The 19,347-nt window shown below is 37.3% G+C and overlaps 2 protein-coding genes across 2 annotated transcripts in view; both read left to right on the top strand.

Moving 5' to 3' along the window:
* The first annotated feature begins 7,527 nt into the window (after positions 1-7,527).
* Positions 7,528-8,280, top strand: LOC132558824 (putative uncharacterized protein DDB_G0281733). The gene has a single exon (XM_060223434.1). It carries the CDS (start codon positions 7,528-7,530, stop codon positions 8,278-8,280), a length of 753 nt encoding a protein of 250 aa, XP_060079417.1.
* A 7-nt stretch (positions 8,281-8,287) lies between these two features.
* LOC132558823 (protein starmaker-like) overlaps positions 8,288-19,347 on the top strand; it is a 36,609-nt gene continuing 25,549 nt past the window's right edge. Inside the window, exons 1-2 of the mRNA XM_060223433.1 lie at positions 8,288-8,437; positions 8,722-10,356. Of these exons, the coding sequence (XP_060079416.1) occupies positions 8,288-8,437; positions 8,722-10,356 (1,785 nt within the window). The remainder of the gene's footprint in view (positions 8,438-8,721; positions 10,357-19,347) is intronic.

The following is a 19,347-nucleotide window of genomic DNA, read 5'->3' as shown; positions in this document are numbered from 1 at the left end:
AATCACCGAGATTTTGTTTTAATCACAAGTGTAATAACAACTTTCTGAGCAGAACGTTTTCATTGTTTCCATCGTGACGTCATAACTGAATGTTGTCCTGATCAAGATATGGAGCGAGATAATCACAAATTTACGATATTCATTAGTCTAAAAATATTATTTTCGTGTATGCTTTCAAATGTATTTAGCTTTGTGAGAAAGAGAATCTTGCATTTGTGTTTATTTCTTGTAAGATTAGTGAAAACTCGTCACATTTCTTTTTCATTCTACATCGACGGAGGCGCGGTAAAAATAGAGAATATACACTTTCCTATTAATGGAAAGGTGAATTCAATTTCGGGAGAAAAGTAAAACTGGAATTAACGTTTAAAACGATAACGGTTGCCTGTGGTTGAAGTTACTTCCCCTTAAAAAGCTGAATACCACAAATTGATGTTGTACATTTATATCAAAATACGTTATAACAGAAAGGCTTATCGTAAAGACATGTGTACGTCGAGATTAATCTATTGTACCTTTTGTTTTTTTTTAATTGCTTCATGAATTTTATTCACGTGACACAAATTTGTCAATAATAACTTTAAAACGTGTGATAATAATGATGACATTAATATTTTAAACTGATTTGTTTTAATTCTTTAAAGTAAACCCGATTAATATATTAAAATAGAGAGCTGGTCGTATTGTATAGTAAATATATATTGATGAATGGTTAATTCTTTGGAATATATTGTTTTGGGATTAGGCCAGTAAATCATTGCTTTAAGCATGCAGTGGTCCACTTACCACACGAATTCAAACCTATCAAGTCTTTATTCGTTTCGCTTATTAAACAGAAATGTTCCCACTCCTTTCAATAATTAACTTTTTGTAAACACCATAAATGATTTATAACTATATTTACTTTTAATTTTAGATATTTATTTTATATCTACATGGTTATTATATACGGTTCATTAAGTTTCAAGCCCGGTTTGTGTCTATATTTATACACCGGTACGTAATATTTACAAGTCGGGTTGAAAGGCGACACACATTAATAGTTGCTGTCTATTAGCTTACAGGGACGGTATTTTCAAAATGTGAATTGGACGGAGCAGTAGGTGAGACTTGTCGCTTTAAAAGCCATACATGTACATTGTACTCAAAACATTATCGGTCACGATAAATAAAGGGTGACGGGACACCGGTCAAACAATGTACTTAAAGAGATACATATCATCATTATCAGGCTGTATTTTAGCATTTCCGTTCTTCATCAGATCTATTGACCAATCAAAAGTAACTATGACACTTATCTCAACATTAATCAGGACCAATCAATTCACAACGTTAGTAATCACCATGGTTACTTCCTGAAACTGAAATAAGTATCCACATAGTAAACCATCATGTTGATTTCATAAGGATTGCTTTACTGCCGTCAGAACCACATATGATTAAAAAAAGACAAACAAGTAAATAAATATATTTTTTGTTATGGATAAACAATATACATGTTTTGCGACTATTAACGAAGATCAAATGAAAAAGATTTTGTACGACAAAGACTCTGTAAATACCAAGCGAACACCAAAACGGAGTGTAGAAAACTCTTCGCTGTTATTTAAAGGAGAGAGGTGGTCTGAATCAAGGACCTGTCGGTCCAGCAGATAGACGATATTTTAGAGAAATTTTCCGTCGAAGTTCGTCAAGCAAATGGAGAGCAGTATCAAAGATCAAGCTTACTCACCATACGACATGGAATTAACCGCAACTTGTCAGCAACACAATCCATAGGCATAGTTAATGACACTGATTTTAAATAGTCAAACAAGATTTTTGAGGCTGTTACTAAAAGAGAAGGGAAAGGTGCTGTGAACCACTATCCACCAATAGAGGATGCCGATCTAAAGAAAATGTACAGTTATTGTTATGTATAAAACAGCTGTTACAAGTGAAATTGTTCAGAGTCTTTCATAAACATAATTAATTCAAAGTAAGCTGAATTTGAAGAAATGTTTCATATAATAAAACAATCATAGACTATTTATCGGTGAATATTACTTTTGCGGGTTGATAGATCCGTGTATCAACCTATTAAAGAGTCAATAATTGTAAAATAACATCTAATTTGACCGACGTATACTGTGATATTAAAGTCTCGAATATTCGACATATGCTGTGGTATTTAAGTGTGAGATCTCTGATGACCGATATCTGCAGTGGTATTGAAGTGTTGAGATCTCTAATGACCGATATCTGCTGTGGTATTTAAGTGTGATATTTCTAATGACCGATATCTGCTGTGGTATTTAAGTGTGAGATCTCTAATGACCAATATCTGCTGTGGTATTTAAGTGTGATATTTCTAATGACCAATATCTGCTGTGGTAGTTAAGTGTGAGATTTCTAATGACCGATATCTGCTGTGGTATTTAAGTGTGAGATCACTAATGACCGATATCTGCTGTTGTAGTTAAGTGTGGGATTTCTAATGACCGATATCTGCTGTGGTATTTAAGTGTGAGATCTCTAATTACCTATATCTGCTGTGGTATTTAAGTGTGAGATTTCTAATGACCGATATCTGCTGTGGTATTTAAGTGAGAGATCTCTAATGACCTATATCTGCTGTGGTATTTAAGTGTGAGATCTCTAATGACCGATATCTGCTGTGGTATTTAAGTGTGATATCTCTAATGACCGATATCTGCTGTGGTATTTGAGTGTGAGATCTCTAATGACCGATATCTGCTGTGGTATTTAAGTGTGAGATTTCTAATGACCGATATCTGCTTTGGTATTTAAGTGTGAGATTTCTAATGACCGATATCTGCTGTGGTATTTAAGTGTGAGATTTCTAATGACCGATATCTACTGTGGTATTTAAGTGTGAGATTTCTAATGACCGATATCTGCTGTGGTATTTAAGTGTGAGATTTCTAATGACCGATATCTGCTGTGGTATTTAAGTGTGATATCGCAATGCTTGTGTTATTTGTAGCTTTGAATGTATGGTACGAAACCTTGTCTTATACTGTTGTTTTAAGTGCGGGAGACAAATTAAACCTTTTATTTCGTCGTTCTGTGTGTTTTATGAAGGAGTCACAGTAAAGTTGATGTATATGTGTGTTTTGAATCAGATTCGTGTTCATGTGCAACGTGCCATCAAAGATGCATCCTTCCTAGAATCAATATTTTTCTCCTACCCAAACCATATCACGCTATGAGAAATCTTTATAGTTTTTTTACGATAGAGTATAATGCCATGTTTTTTTTTGAGTTTATGTCGGAACTAAACTCATTGTCAGTTTTCAAAAATATCCGTGTCATTGATTACATAACGGATATCCCTGTTTGTTTTATAAATGTAAGCAATGATACACACCTCTGGTTATGTGCATGTTTCAGATACTGTGTGGAAAACCTACCTTTACTCTATCGTACAGTTTTATTATGTTTGCGTTTGAAACGATTTCTATACATTAATACATGAAAGTACAAAATTCTGATATAATGCAAATCAATAATAAATGTGTTTTTTTGACATAACTGAGGCAATTTCTGTTGCTATATAGTGACACCCCTATCACAAATACACTCCTACCACGCACTTAATTATCAAGTGTCAAGCGTTTGACCTTCACGACGTCATTGTTGAGAAGAGCGTTCTTCTGTCAATCATTACTTAAGATACAAGTAAAACCTATATCTACACTGACTTTCATGTATCAGTGTATATTATAAACAGATTATTTATATTATCATTAAGGAGGTGAGGTTCATATTCACTTAATGACCTCGGTTAACACCTACAGTACAACATGGATACTTTCATTAGTATTTTTTGTGTATGATCAACTTGTGATATGGAAACTCCAACAATTAATGAAATGAACAATTTAATGAAATTTGATTTTTCGAACTTATATTTTAGTGACAATCACTGTCTTCACCTGTAGTAATCTACGGTATATCATACCTGTGTATTTATACTTATATACAATGTAGCTGCGACGTTATTAACAATCATATTCCTGGTACATAATCCTACATATTTCAGTGTAAAATTTGACCATTCGGTACAGGTATGATAAAACTGTCACGGCGGAGATACAACATATAATTATAACCACTTTGGTTGGTAGTCACTTACGTACATTTCATGTGTTCATTTCGTGTGTGAATAGAGTTCAAATTAGATTTGTTTATTTTTCATCGATGTATAAAATGCAAGCGAGGACGTATTCTATTTAGGATTCGGAGCTATTTAATTTTGGAATGTTGGGGGTGGAGTAGGTTACACGGGTTAAGTTTGAACTATTAACATACTGGGAATGTAATATTAATTTTGTGTAAGTACATTATTGTTAACATCACCATTTTCTCACGTCACCGATACCTGATATAGACGAAATGTAATTACATGATATTTTAAACGGTTGCCAGTTTTGTCAGTAACAAAATTATCTTCAGGCATGTTTTTTTGTGTAGTACTAACCACAGGACTGCAATGAAACCGAGGCGATGCACGTACGAGTTATCTTTCTTACTTCATGATACCTGTTGTGACGTCTATGTTTTCTGTTTCGTTTTGTTTGGTTTTTTGTGTTTGTTTTCCCCTGTTTTAGGCTTTGATATAAACTACGATAAAATCTGTTTCATTCATTAAGATTTCGCACATTTCGTTTGCTTTCAAGTTCATCATTCAGCTTTACGAGACATTGTAAACATTCGCATTAGCATGTTAAACAGGAAATCCAATGTTTATTAGAATATCTAGCATTTTTTAATTGCCTGGTATGTTATATAATGTACGTTTTAAAATCAACTAAGTAATCAACACAACATATTTAACTACCTGTGCTCTTATACCAACAGAAATATATCTACTATCTACCTCTCATATCAAATACCCAGTACGTACAGAATGTACAAATTGAAATACAATGTACATACATAACAAAGTTAATGTAGAAGAATAAATATCAAAATAAAGAAAAATTACCCAATCAAATGCAGCTATTTCAAATTGTCGAAAACGTAGAAAAAATTTGTATAAAATGTATGATAAATTAACTCCAGATTATCTAAATGACCCCCTACCGCCTATCATTGCAGCAAAAAAAACCGATAAACTCTTAGAAACAGTAATTATAATGTTCCACTATTTGGGCTTTATCTTACAAATCTCCCCTTCCCATCTTAGATACAGTATACTTGTATTAAAAAACGCTGAAACATTAACTACATATATCTTTAACCATCATCTTCTGTTTGGGAGAGGTCTGAACATTAAACACACTATACTGAAGCACAAATGCAGTTTCCTTAAGTTATGTCCTTTTTATGAGTGAATATTGAAGATCCAGTTTGTAACTGTGGACATCCTATAGTACTTCAAAGTTTGAATGCCAGGAAAAGAGATAAATTTGGAGCTTATTTGTATGGTGGATCTGTACAATACACTCCCTTGTGTTTAGACCAACAGCACAAAATTTCCTCGACTACAGAAATGGATTTGGAGAAATATTTCAAAGTTGTGATCGTGTATCCGTGTATATTTTATATCTATGTATTATATATATATATATATTTATGTACATATACTTCATTTAATGAGAAGGCATCACTAATTTGTTATAACTTGTGACTAATCACGTGTTCAAATTAATATTGGTAATAAATAATGTTGAAGTCAAAAGTTTAAAGTCATGATGAACGTTGTCTATTTCATGTTATCCTTCAATGTGAAATTGTCACTGCGTAAAAGCGAGCACGATTTTGATCAATAAGATGTATATGCCGGTATCATTTTGAAATGCTTGTTTCATGGCTATGTGCATCCTGTCGGAGCACTTTGCAGAAAATCAAATATTTTATATTATAGCATCTCTATTTTACAATTGTATGCTATACAATAAACCACGCAATAGAGATCCTTATTATGTGAGTGTTCCATGCCTAACCAGGGACTTTCGGCGACTTCTCTGTAGGAGACTATATATATATATACTGTATTTTATCTTTTATAGAAAATGGCGAAGGTTGGTTCAAATTTTGTTTCTTCAGCAATCATGTTTACCAGAAGTTTCAAACTGTCATTGTATGTGTTTGTGTAATGATTTTTTGGAATATTAAATTTTTTTTCTTTTGAACGGATCGACAGTTCTGTGTCCATTCACTGATAAAAATCCTAAAACCCAGTAGTTCAAGGCTGATCACATGTGACGTTTGTTGCTTTTGTTGTGTTTTAAGCACCATGCATTTCCACTCACGATATCATAAGATGATCCCCATTACTATCACATAGCATACAAAACAAACGTCAGAAAAAGAACTAAACTATCCGTGAAGAACCACCATATTATTGTGAAATGATGACGACTACTTTAATTTCTCTTCACTAACATATCATACGATATTGATGTAAAATTAATTAACACTGTCTCAGGAAATAAAATGCTGGGATTACAAATCTGTTGATGGTACTTATCTCCCTTTGTAAGTGATGAGCGCCATCTTAATGACACTTCAGTTGGTGTTGATCGTTGTGTCCAACAGTAATTACAATGCATCATTGTCTCCTGCCTGTAGTATGACACAACTAAAACATACTTTAGCATTGTAAAATGACAGATAAATTAATCACGGCCAGAAACTACATCGTCTATATTCTGACGTCGAGGTAACTCTTCCTGTTCTGATGGTGACTGAGTAGCACCATGTTCGGTTTTTTGCCTTTTTCGTTCTGGTTTTTGAACCGCGATAGGAGCGAAGTTACCTGGATCACGTACGATATATAATCCACTGTACCTAATGTACATATTCTTCTATCTCATTTGTCCCTGTGTGTTGTCATCTTCCTGAACAAGCTTATGGACAAGGATATGACGAACTCAGTTATCATGTTTGGAGAAAAATGAAATCGTCTAAGTTGTGAGATTTATGTTCTGTGTGTTGAGACATGAATGTTTGTCGCCGCTTTATATCATTTAATTCATAGTTTCATGGTGTTTCCATTAGTAGTAAGATGTTTAAAAAAGCCACCAAGACCTACGCTGAGATTTACAACGGTTGATTCTAAATACAATATCTTGACATACTCGATATCCTTTAGAATCAAAATTGAGGAAATCAGAACAGAACAATATATAAACATATACATTTATTGTTTGAAACCCATGTTGCCAAAATCCAACTTTGATGAAAGCACACATAATTTTCTGTCAATAACTCATCCGATTTTCGGTTTAACGGATGCTCGTTAAGCTGTCAAAGTATGCACACCTTTAAAAGGTAAGAACGCTCCATCTCTTGATACAGGTAACATGATCAGTATTTAGTTAACTGTCCCGAAAATCGACGACAAAGACTACAAGTACAACAAGGACATCAGGACGACAAGGTCGACAATGACAAGGATTACAAGGACGACAAGGACAACAAGGACGACAAGGATTACAAGGACGACAAGGACGAAAAGGCCGACAAGGACGTCAAGGACGACAAGGACGACAAGGACTATAAGACGATAAGGACGACATGGACTACAAGGACTACAAGGACGACAAGGACATCAAGGACTACAAGGACGACAAGGATGACAAGGACGACAAGGACATCAAGGACTACAAGGACGACAAGGATGACAAGGACGACAAGAACAACAAGGACGACAAGGACGACAAGGACAACAGGGACGACAAGGACAACAAGAACGTCACTGACGACAAGGACGACAGGAACGACAAGGACAACAAGGACGACAAAGACATCACGGACGAGAAGGACAACAAAAACGTCACGGACGACAAGGACGACAGGACCGACAAGGACAACAAGGACAACAAGGACGACAAGAACGACAAGAACTACAAGGACGACAAGGAATATAAGAACGACAAGGACTACAAGGACGACAAGGACATCAAAGACGACAAGGACGACAAGGACGATAAGGACGTCAAGGACGACAAGAACAACAGGGAAGACAAGGACAACAAGAACGTCAAGGAGGACACGGACTACATGGACTATAACGACAAGGACGACAAGGACGACAAGGACGACAAGGACGTCAACGACGACAAGGACAACAAGGACTACAAGGACGACAAGGACGACAAGGACGTCAAGGACGACAAGGACGACAAGGACGACAAGGACAACAAGGACGACAAGGACTACAAGGACTGCAAGGACGACAAGGACTATAAGACGACAAGGACGACAAGGACGTCAAGGACGACAAGGACGACAAGGACTACAAGGACGACAAGGACTATAATACGATGAGGACGACATGGACTACAAGGACTACAAGGACGACAAGGACATCAAGGACTACAAGGACGACAAGGATGACAAGGACGACAAGAACAACAAGGACGACAAGGACGACAAGGACGACAAGGACAACAGGGAGGACAAGGAAAACAAGGACAACAAGAACGTCACTGACGACAAGGACGACAGGAACGACAAGGACAACAAGGACGACAAGGACATCACGGACGACAAGGACGACAAGGACAACAAGGACGACATGAACGACAAGAACTACAAGGACGACAAGGAATATAAGAACGACAAGGACTACAAGGACGACAAGGACATCAAAGACGACAAGGACAACAAGGAGGACAAGGACTACATGGACTATAAGACGACAAGAACGACAAGGACAACAAGGACTACAAGGACGTCAAGGACTACAAGGACGACAATGACTGAAAGGACGAGAAGGACGATAAGGACGACAAGGAAGAGAAGGACGATAACGACAAAACGGACGACAAGGACATCAACGACTTCAAGGACGACAAGGACGAAAAGGCCGACAAGGACTACAAGGACGACAAGGACAAGGTCTACAAGGAATATATGGACTACAAGGACATCAAGGAAGAGAAGGATGACAAGGATGACAAGGATGACAAGGACGACAAGGACTACAAGGACAACAAGGACGACAGGGACAAAAAGGACGACAAGGACATCAAGGACTACAAGGACGGCAAGGACGACAAGGACGAGAAAGACGACAAGGACAAGAAGGACGACAAGGACAAGGGTTACAAGGATTACAAGGGTTACAAGAACGACAAGAACTTCACGGACGACAAGGACAACAAGAACGTCACTGACGACAAGGACGACAGGAACGACAAGGACGACAAGGACATCAAGAACGTCACTGACGACAAGGACGACTGGAACGACAAGGACGACAATGACGACAGGAACGACAAGGACAACGAGGACGACAGGAACGACAAGGACAACAAGAACGTCAAGGACGACAAGGACAACAAGGACAACAAGGACAACAGGAACGTCACGGACGACAAGGACGACAGGAACGACAAGGACGACAAGGACAACAAGAACGTCACTGACGACAAGGACGACAGGAAAGACAAGGACGACAAGGACGACAGGAACGACAAGGACGACAAGGACGACAGGAACGACAAGGACAACAAGGACGTCACTGACGACAAGGACAACAGGAACGTCACGGACGACAAGGACGACAGGAACGACAAGGACAACAAGGACAACAAGAACGTCACTGACGACAAGGACGACAGGAACGACAATGACGACAAGGACGACAGGAACGACAAGGACAACAAGGACAACAAGGACGTCAAAGACGACAAGGACAACAAGAACGTCACGTACGACAAGGACAACAAGGACAACAAGAACGTCACTGACGACAAGGACGACAGGAACGACAAGGACAACAAGGACAACAAGAACGTCACTGACGACAAGGACAACAAGGACAACAAGGACAACAAGAACGTCACGGACGACAAGGACGACAGGAACGACAAGGACAACAAGGACAACAAGAACGTCACTGACGACAAGGACGACAGGAACGACAATGACGACAAGGACGACAGGAACGACAAGGACAACAAGGACAACAAGGACGTCAAAGACGACAAGGACAACAAGAACGTCACGTACGACAAGGACAACAAGGACAACAAGAACGTCACTGACGACAAGGACGACAGGAACGACAAGGACAACAAGGACAACAAGAACGTCACTGACGACAAGGACAACAAGGACAACAAGGACAACAAGAACGTCACGGACGACAAGGACGACAGGAACGACAAGGACGACAAGGACGACAAGGACGACAGGAACGAAAAGAACGACAAGGACGACAAGGACAAAAGAACGTCACGGACGACAAGGACGACAGGAACGACAAGGACGACAAGGACAACAAGGACGACAGGAACGTCACTGACTACAAGGACGACAGGAACGACAAGGACAACAAGGACAACAAGGACAACAAGGACGGCAATGACGACAAGGACAACAAGGACAACAAGGACGGCAAGCACAACAAGGACAACAAGGACGACAAGGACGACACACACACGTCTTATATTCCTTAATACAGTGTCAGCTTCGAGTGACAGTGAATTTCTATTTTTTAAAGATCGCTGTTTATTAAGAGATTAATATTTCAAGAAATATTTCAAGTCACTTAGATTTAAACATGTTTTATAACCATGTAAATGGGTTGTCATTAAACTTGTATGAAGCGCTTACTATCAAATTACTTTCATTTCTACGTGTACCATTACAGAATATCCTGATTATTAGTGACGCAGTTTATCAAAGTGGATCAGACGGTATTTCCGTCACCGTAGTGTGTACTTTAATTATGTAGTATTTAATTAATACAATTAGACAGTTCTAGGATCATCCGGAACCCAATGTGTGTATAAATGTGATGGAAGTTGCTGCCTCTTCTATCACATTATCCTTCACATGTAAACAATTGAAATTCATCGGGACTTGACAAAATATTCTCCTATGTCTTAGACTTAGTATTCCTTGGTCACGTTTTGATCACGTGGAGTTGTTCGTGTGTTATTATAGAAACTGACCAAGGTTTTCATACGTTGCTGATAGTGGTAATGTTTAAGATAGTCTCTCCAATTCCTTATCTTTAATTCACATGTTAAAACAAGGAACACAAACATGTGAAAGGAAGACAGGTCAAATGTATTTTATTTATATCAATACTCTACTGTATGGCGCTTTTACCCTTTTTTCTGTTTAAAATCTAATGATTTAATTGCCTTCACATTTAACATCATGGTCTTTTTTAATTAAAACACCAAAACAATATCCCATTCTTACGAAAATGGTCGAATACTGGTAATATTGAAATACAAGGGGCAAAGGCTATTTACTTTGGAATTAAGAAACATTATTTTTGTTTGTGTAATGTATGGAACCTCAACGAGCGAAACCAGTGCGCGGAGGACTAAGAAACCTGGTAACAAACCCAAAGTTTTATGAAGATTTAATACCAGGGACGGAAACGAGTGAAATTTGTAAATGATAAGATACTCTACATACTATTATTCAAAGAAAGCATTTACTATAAATGTCAATAGATATATTTACATGGCAGAATAAAATATAACTACAGTATTTATGAATATCCGTAGAGTTGTCTCCCCTGACTCTGTATAAAATCTACGTCATTCGCCTAAGATAATTTGATCAGGAATCCCATATAGTTGTCTCCCCTGACTCTGTATAAAATCCACGTCATTCGCCTAAGATAATTTGATCAGGAATCCCATATAGTTGTCTCCCCTGACTCTGTATAAAATCCACGTCATTCGCCTAAGATGATTTGATCAGGAATCCCATATAGTTGTCTCCCCTGACTCTGTATAAAATCCACGTCATTCGCCTAAGATAATTTGATCAGGAATCCCATATAGTTGTCTCCCCTGACTCTGTATAAAATCCACGTCATTCGCCTAAGATAATTTGATCAGGAATCCCATATAGTTGTCTCCTTTGACTCTATGGATAACTCAGTCACCTCAAGTGATCATATAAGGGCCCGAATTCATGAAACCATTCTCATGCTCAAGAATAGACTTTGTGCTCAAGCAAACTTTTTTATAATTAACCTAAATAATAAAAAAAAATAATGTCAACTTTAAACCTTGAATATAGCTTTGATTTGAAATCCTTTAAAATTGTATTTAAATCTTCGGCAAAATCATCCTTATTATTAATTTTAACTTAAACAAGATATCAGATTTGAACACAAACCTCATGCTTGAGCATGAGAACGGTTTTATGAATACAGGCCCAGGAATCTATCTAGTTGTCTCCCCTAACTTTGTCTATTGACAGTCTACGTCATTAGCCTCAGATGACTTTGTCAGGAATCCAAGTAGTTGTCTCCCCTAACTTTGTCAACATCAGAGGTCACAAAGACTCTTCACTGTATCTTTTGTTGTCCGTCCCATGCAATCATGCGTTTGGGAAGCTAGAAAGATATTGGATGCAGTTAAAATGAAATAAAAACTCATCTTAAAATGGAGTAAATCTCAAGGCACTCTGTGGTTACTCTATTTCATGCCTGGAACTTTTGACGTCGGTTGGATGATTAATTTCCTATAATAAACATTGTGTATTCATTCAGGCCAATGATAACTTCCATATCTATGCCAACACACTCAAAACGATCAATTTATTAACGTTGTAAATCAAAAACCATATTGACATTAACTGACTTTCTGTCGACGTTTCTCGTGTAAGGCACGGATATCAGCACACGCTCATCAATGTTTGCTTCGGTGAGATTCTCTATAGTTATCCTAACTGTGCCATTTCAATCCATTATCGGTGAAAATGAAAGCAATGCGGAGAACTGAGTTAAAAGATTGCATGTTGATTAGCTATCCAAAGTTTTTAGGGTTCTTAGCCAAGTCACATGGTCATTGCCGGTGTCGTGTGTATTTTATAATAATATTCATTACCAATTATTGTGCATTATTTACATCTAACCTATATACCTACTATTTATCATCGTTTAGTATGTTCCAGACGTTTTTCATATACCAGACAAATTAAAATTTTTACTAGATACACTTTAACTTTTCCCATCATACACTTCTTACAATATGTTTGTGTGGTTATTGTGTACACAAACACTGGTACAAGGCTAAAGAACCTAGGCCCCGTATAAGGCGTGAAGCTGACTATGGTTAGGGACAGAGCCTCTGTATTTCAACGTTACGTAATTTCGATAGCTTACAGGACTGGATATCATCTGACGTCTATAGAAACATGTATCTTTTGTTTTTATGAAGACAGTTTCATCTTTTCTAAACATGTTGTTTCCATTCTTCCAGTTAATGTACTAAGCATTGAACTGTACTATTATGGTAATTTAGGCACATAAGTTAATTAATTCCACTACATATTAATGAACATCTAGTTATGAATGGTTATTACAGAATGAAACAATACTTATTTGGATTTACCTAGGTTTACATAGCGGGTGTCGTCAATGAAGCAGTAGACGATTAGTCTTTCGGAACACGTGGTCTTATACTCCTTGTACGTTTTCAAGATGCTCCGTGTGATATTTTTTTCTCTTTTTCCATATTTGTCTTAGTTTTATTGAATTTGAGTTTATATCATAATTTTGTTCACATATTTGTATATTTTCGGAGTGCCTTTTGCTTTTTCTTTATGTATTCTAACGCATGATTTTGATATTTTTTGAAGCGATAGCTGTTTGTATAATAGGGTTCTCGTCTTTGCTGTGACTTTATGTTGTGCTTAGCGTCCTTGTTGTGACCTTAGAGTATATTTTGACTTGACTTCAGTCCTTCATGTATCATGCTACTGTGGTTGTTGGTGCTCCTCGGCGTACACGGGCCCGAATCAATACGTTCTGATAGAACTATAATAAGGAAGAAGAGCCAACCGTGGGCGCTACTCCACTTCACCGGAAAGCGGTGCCCGCCGATTACGTAAAACAGACATGTCTTTTTACGCCGAGGTCCATCCGCCATATCAATATCCATACACCACCGACAATTAAGGTTAGACAATTTTCGAACGGAACAGGCAGATAAAAAATTTTCTCTTCTTCCAATGGTGATGAGAACTTGTGATGGATCCTGGTTTCAAGTGGACAAAGTAGAGAGTTGATTGTATCAGCGTTAGTATGATATAGGGGAGGGGTGATTATTTGTGGAGATCAATATCGGTGTCTGAGACACCGCACCACCGGGCTCCCGTCAAGTAGTATCCTGGGCACATCAATTTATCGAAATACAATATAGGAAAATAACGAAACGACCTATTGGTAGAAATAACACCAACTTTGCGGCTTCAGTTTACTTATATGTTGACTTGATACGCTGATCCATGATTAATCACGTGGACGCCGAGACTTCAACGTTACGATGAACGCATTTGTATGGTTGTGCAATCTTTCAGACTGAGGGTGCAATCACCGAGCGACATCTCTCCTGCTTTGGACTTCGATGGAAATCCGATATCTAAACGAAACAATTCAAACATAAACTAGTGACTATTTGTTTCTTTTGTATATTTATTTATCTTATATATTTTTTTCATTTATTTATTTTTTCATGTATTTATTTTCTCATCTACTTCTTACTCTAGAAAGATCGAAATTGTTATGGAGAACTTTATGGACCGCTGACGTGACAAACTCCTATGTATATATAAGTACTATCAGGAAGAATGAAATCGATGAGTCGAATGAAAAACGAGATGAGGCTAAAGGGTGAGACGAGACAATTGTGCTAAGCTCTGCACACAAGTCTTAAAGGTCATGACCCATATATGTCATTATTAGCGACTTACGTCTAGGATAGATCTATCATCAATTTCATATTAATCTCCATAAGTCTCGCCGAATTGTCTGCATTCTTTACAGAAACTAACTTTACACGGAAACGGATTCCGTATGCATCAATTGCATTTATTTAATTCGTTTTCTTTGAAAAACTCAAGACTTGTTAAAGAAATATGCTATGTAATTTGGAAATAACTTGGGGATACTTTCTCTTTGGATATATCCCCGAGGAAATTAAATCAGATTAAGCAAGGCTCTGCTTCTACGGTTAGTACATACAATCACGTAAGTACAAGAAGAAAAACCCGTCCCCCGGGACATGGCAATACACATTCCACCTAAAACTACCCACACAATCAGCCCGGAACAGCTACACGTAAAATTCTTTCGGTCTACAAAGAGTCTGGGCACTTTACCAATTGGGTCAACCCTATCTATAAAATTGCAGTGCAATTCACAGGGACGCTATTCCCAAAGATAAATACGTTTTGCTTCAGGGCATATACAAGATGACTTTTTCAGAAATCATTACAATTTTTAAGATTATCATTGTTAGTTTATAGGTTTCAAATCGAATCGAATTCAAGTAAAAATTCAATTTTGAACCCCTCCCCCCAACCCCCCCCCCCCCCCCCAAAAAAAAAAAAAAAAAACAAAAACAAAAAAAAAACCAAACAAACAAACAAGAACGATCATGGTTAAACAGAAACAAATCTGTTACAAACAGGTGTTCGTTTTGGTCTGTTGTAAAATCTGAAAATGGTTAAAAAAACAGAGTGTTCTAAAACACAACCTTCATGTATGCCAAAATTCCTTTTAAGCCAATCGATTGACTCCCCTTTTGTTCGTCGTTACAGTAGTGCAGGTGGTTGTACAATAATCAGTACCAGACACACCTAATTGAATAAAGTTGTTTGAAAGAGCACACGGATGATATTTAACCTAAATGTAAAACAAAACAAAAAATGGACCACACAACCTACTTACAATAGTCGATACTCTAAATAACCGGTACGACGATTTCTTGTTGGACAACATTTAGTGGAAGTGAACAGAATATAACACAAGGTGTTTAATATTTTGATAAAATGTCTGATGAACGAGCCACCTCGTACTACCTGCAGTCAGTATATACTTCTCCTGGATACTTGGACATCGAAAATTAGCACGGAGTGCTGGAGTCACGACAAACAATGTATTGGTTTAGATTGTACCCCACCTGACCTGACTATTCGTCAATTGATTTCATATGGTCCATGCTGTCCTTGTTTTTCACGTTGACATTATTTCTTCTGGTCAAAACAGTTCATGTTCATGACGTCACTATAACCTAAATCGGAGTGTCCGTCCCTTTTACTGATGTTATGACAGGGTGACCGGAGTTCTGTGTATCATAGTTTCTCAATGATTCATTTCCAAAGAAAGAAGTTGCTTTTGATTGCGTTTCGGGTCAAAGTTCAAATGGCAAGCTAATAACGTGAGTAAAAATAGCTTTCCACTCCAAACCCCACGTTAGCAAGCGAACCCAAGTTCATTACACTTCCTTTAAGAAAGTTAATTGCAGGGACTGCATTTCGGATCGAAGTTCAAAATTGGCCTTCAAACGGACATTTTTGTGCTAAATACATGCGAAAAAAGATAATTAAAAAAAAGAATCACGGAGTTCAAAACTTCTACGACATTTCGTAACGATATTCATGAACAATTTCCTCGCTAATCAAATTCTAAATCTGCTACATTGCCAGGGTGATGTTGTACAGTGACAATTAAAAATAAGCGAAATCCAAGAAAGCCAACAGTTCTAATTTTAGACCGGTCCAAATGTTAAGCGTATCTAATGATACAATACATTTAAAAGTATTTACAGAAAGTGAAATGAAAAGCAACCCGTTTCTTTAATGAGTAATCTAAAGATAGCCTTAAAAGGTGACAAAATATATATGATGGCTCCTGGTGGCAATGTTGAATTTCAAAATTCGGCTCGAAATCTATCTGAAACTTTTGTCAATCAGATAATAGTTCGTAGAGTATCAATAAAAGTATTGTACACAAAATACAAAAGTGGAATAGCACCTTTCGTCCAAACGAATTTAGGTACATGTACAGTAGAGTTGAAACATTGGAGGCAAATTGACCCAAATGATATTCAAAAACCAGACGGGAAGGAACACAAAACTAAATATCTTTCATAATTTTCAGTTACGAATTATTTCAAAAGAACTTCGGGTACAGATTTTATACTGAACAGTATTTTTGAGTGGTATTTTTGGAAATCATTGCGAGGAAAGTTTGGTATGGACGATTGCATCACAATGATTTTACACAGACAAAAAAAGGTGACATCAGCAGAAACTCAGCAGAAAAAAACTGTATATCTATGGAATTCTACATTTGCTTTGTGTAATACATCACTGTCCATATAGTTAAGGATGTATAGACCTTTCTGTGGCAGCCATGAAATAAATTTTACATGAAGATGACATGGAATAATCTTCATTTAATAATGATCGGTGACATGTCGGTAATACAGGTTCAGAATTTGATACTGTATATAACACAACGATAAAATACCCTTACACACCGTCATACAGGTGTTTTGACTTTCAAACTGATGGCCGAAATAAATGATACAGATAAGTATTTATTTGGGTCTGCATTATCCCACCATAAAGTTTGAACAGAAGTCACGTGATGGAAAACGCTGTCATAAAGTTTGTATAGAAATCACGTGATGGAAAACGATGCCATAAAGTTTGTATAGAAATCACGTGATGGAAAACCTTGTCATAAAGTTTGTATAGAAATCACGTGATGGAAAACGTTGTCATAAAGTTTGCCAAGTCTGTAGTTTTTCTCCTGATACTTTTCAGAAATGCCGGTTGACTGATGTGTCTGAGCTTGAGATCGGATACATTACATCCCGAACCCCGGTAATGAATGGTTTAGTGACGGAGCGACATTACGAAATCTCAATACAAATAAAATATTAGCCTCGCTTTATTCGATTTGGTAGGCTTAATGTGAATGATATCCTCTTAGCCCTGTGGAAGGAGTCGACTAGAGTAGTAAATATTATTACCAGATCACCAAAAATGAAATCTTATAAGACACAGATCGAGCCCCGGGGTCGGACTACTACAATCACACATGGAAATTTGTGTATACAAGAGCGTGGTGAGTCATTCGGACTGAATTTATTGATATTTGCCTCTATCAATATCATCAGTATCTAGTCTTTTTGGGATCGGCACGACTTGAGGTACCTTATTCTGAGTTATTTCCCTCGTCATGTACAATCACTGACAGGGATATGACCAAGGAACGTCAATGATACCGAGTAATGCTCCGTTGTTTATAGATCAATACTGGTCTGTAACCTCGAGCAGAAAAATATCTAGAATACAGATGTATGTTGTTCCTTATCAATGATGACACTTTCGATATTTTTTTAAAAACATTTTTCACAGTGAAACGTTAACATTTTTTCATTTAAACACTCATGACCTGATTTAATTACGCAGAACTCAAGAATGAAAATAATCGAAGGAAATTGACTTAGTCTATGTCCATATATTGCATTCCCAAATTTCAAGATAGTGTCCGATAATGAGAAACGAGATGATTAAACTTAATTCACCACACGAGTTTTCTATCACGTTCTCAGAATATAGTTTCTTTTTTCATAAAATGTATACACACTTTCCCATATTATACAAACGATATCCAACTTTCTAAAATTCTATATCTATTTGAGAAATTATCCATTTAACTATAGCCTGAGTTAAACAGTCGTTAACTGATGGACCAACTCGTCACACAAGGTTCCAAAAGACGCAGGTTGATGGAAATCATGGGTATGTTTTACGGTCGCCATAGTAATCTCATTGAGAAATATTCTATGAGGCAGTATGATGTTCGACAGTATACCTGGTGGTTCTGTTGTGTGATATGAAGTTGGACCTGTTTGATGTTCGACAGTATACCTCGTGGTTCTGTTGTGTAATATGAAGTTGGGCGTATTTGATGCTCGTTAGTATACCTGGTGGTTCTGTTGTGTGATATGAAGTTGGGCGTGTTTGATGCTCGTTTGTATACCTGGTGGTTCTGTTGTGTGATATGAAGTTGGGCGTGTTTGATGCTCGTTAGTATACCTGGTGGTTCTGTTGTGTGATATGAAGTTGGACGTGTTTGATGTTCGTTAGTATACCTCGTGGTTCTGTTGTGTGATATGAAGTTGGGCGTATTTGATGCTCGTTAGTATACCTCTTGGTTCTGTTGTGTGATATGAAGTTGGGCGTGTTTATGAAGTTGGGCGTGTTTGATGCTCGTTAGTATACCTGGTGGTTCTGTTGTGTGATATGAAGCAGGACGTGTTTGATGTTCGACAGTATACCTGGTGGTTCTGTTGTGTGATATGAAGCTGGACGTGTTTGATGTTCGACAGTATACCTGGTGGTTCTGTTGTGTGATATGAAGTTGGACCTGTTTGATGTTCGACAGTATACCTCGTGGTTCTGTTGTGTGATATGAAGTTGGGCGTGTTTGATGCTCGTTAGTATACCTGGTGGTTCTGTTGTGTGATATGAAGTTGGGCGTGTTTGATGCTCGTTAGTATACCTGGTGGTTCTGTTGTGTGATATGAAGTTGGGCGTGTTTGATGCTCGTTA

The sequence above is a fragment of the Ylistrum balloti genome, unplaced genomic scaffold, assembly GCF_031769215.1.
Source record: "Ylistrum balloti isolate Yb309-2 unplaced genomic scaffold, AGI_CSIRO_Ybal_v1 Utg370828, whole genome shotgun sequence".
In the NCBI taxonomy this organism is placed as follows: domain Eukaryota; kingdom Metazoa; phylum Mollusca; class Bivalvia; order Pectinida; family Pectinidae; genus Ylistrum; species Ylistrum balloti.
The sequence above is the reverse complement of the archived record's forward strand: the minus strand, read 5'-3'. Positions and strand labels throughout refer to the sequence as shown.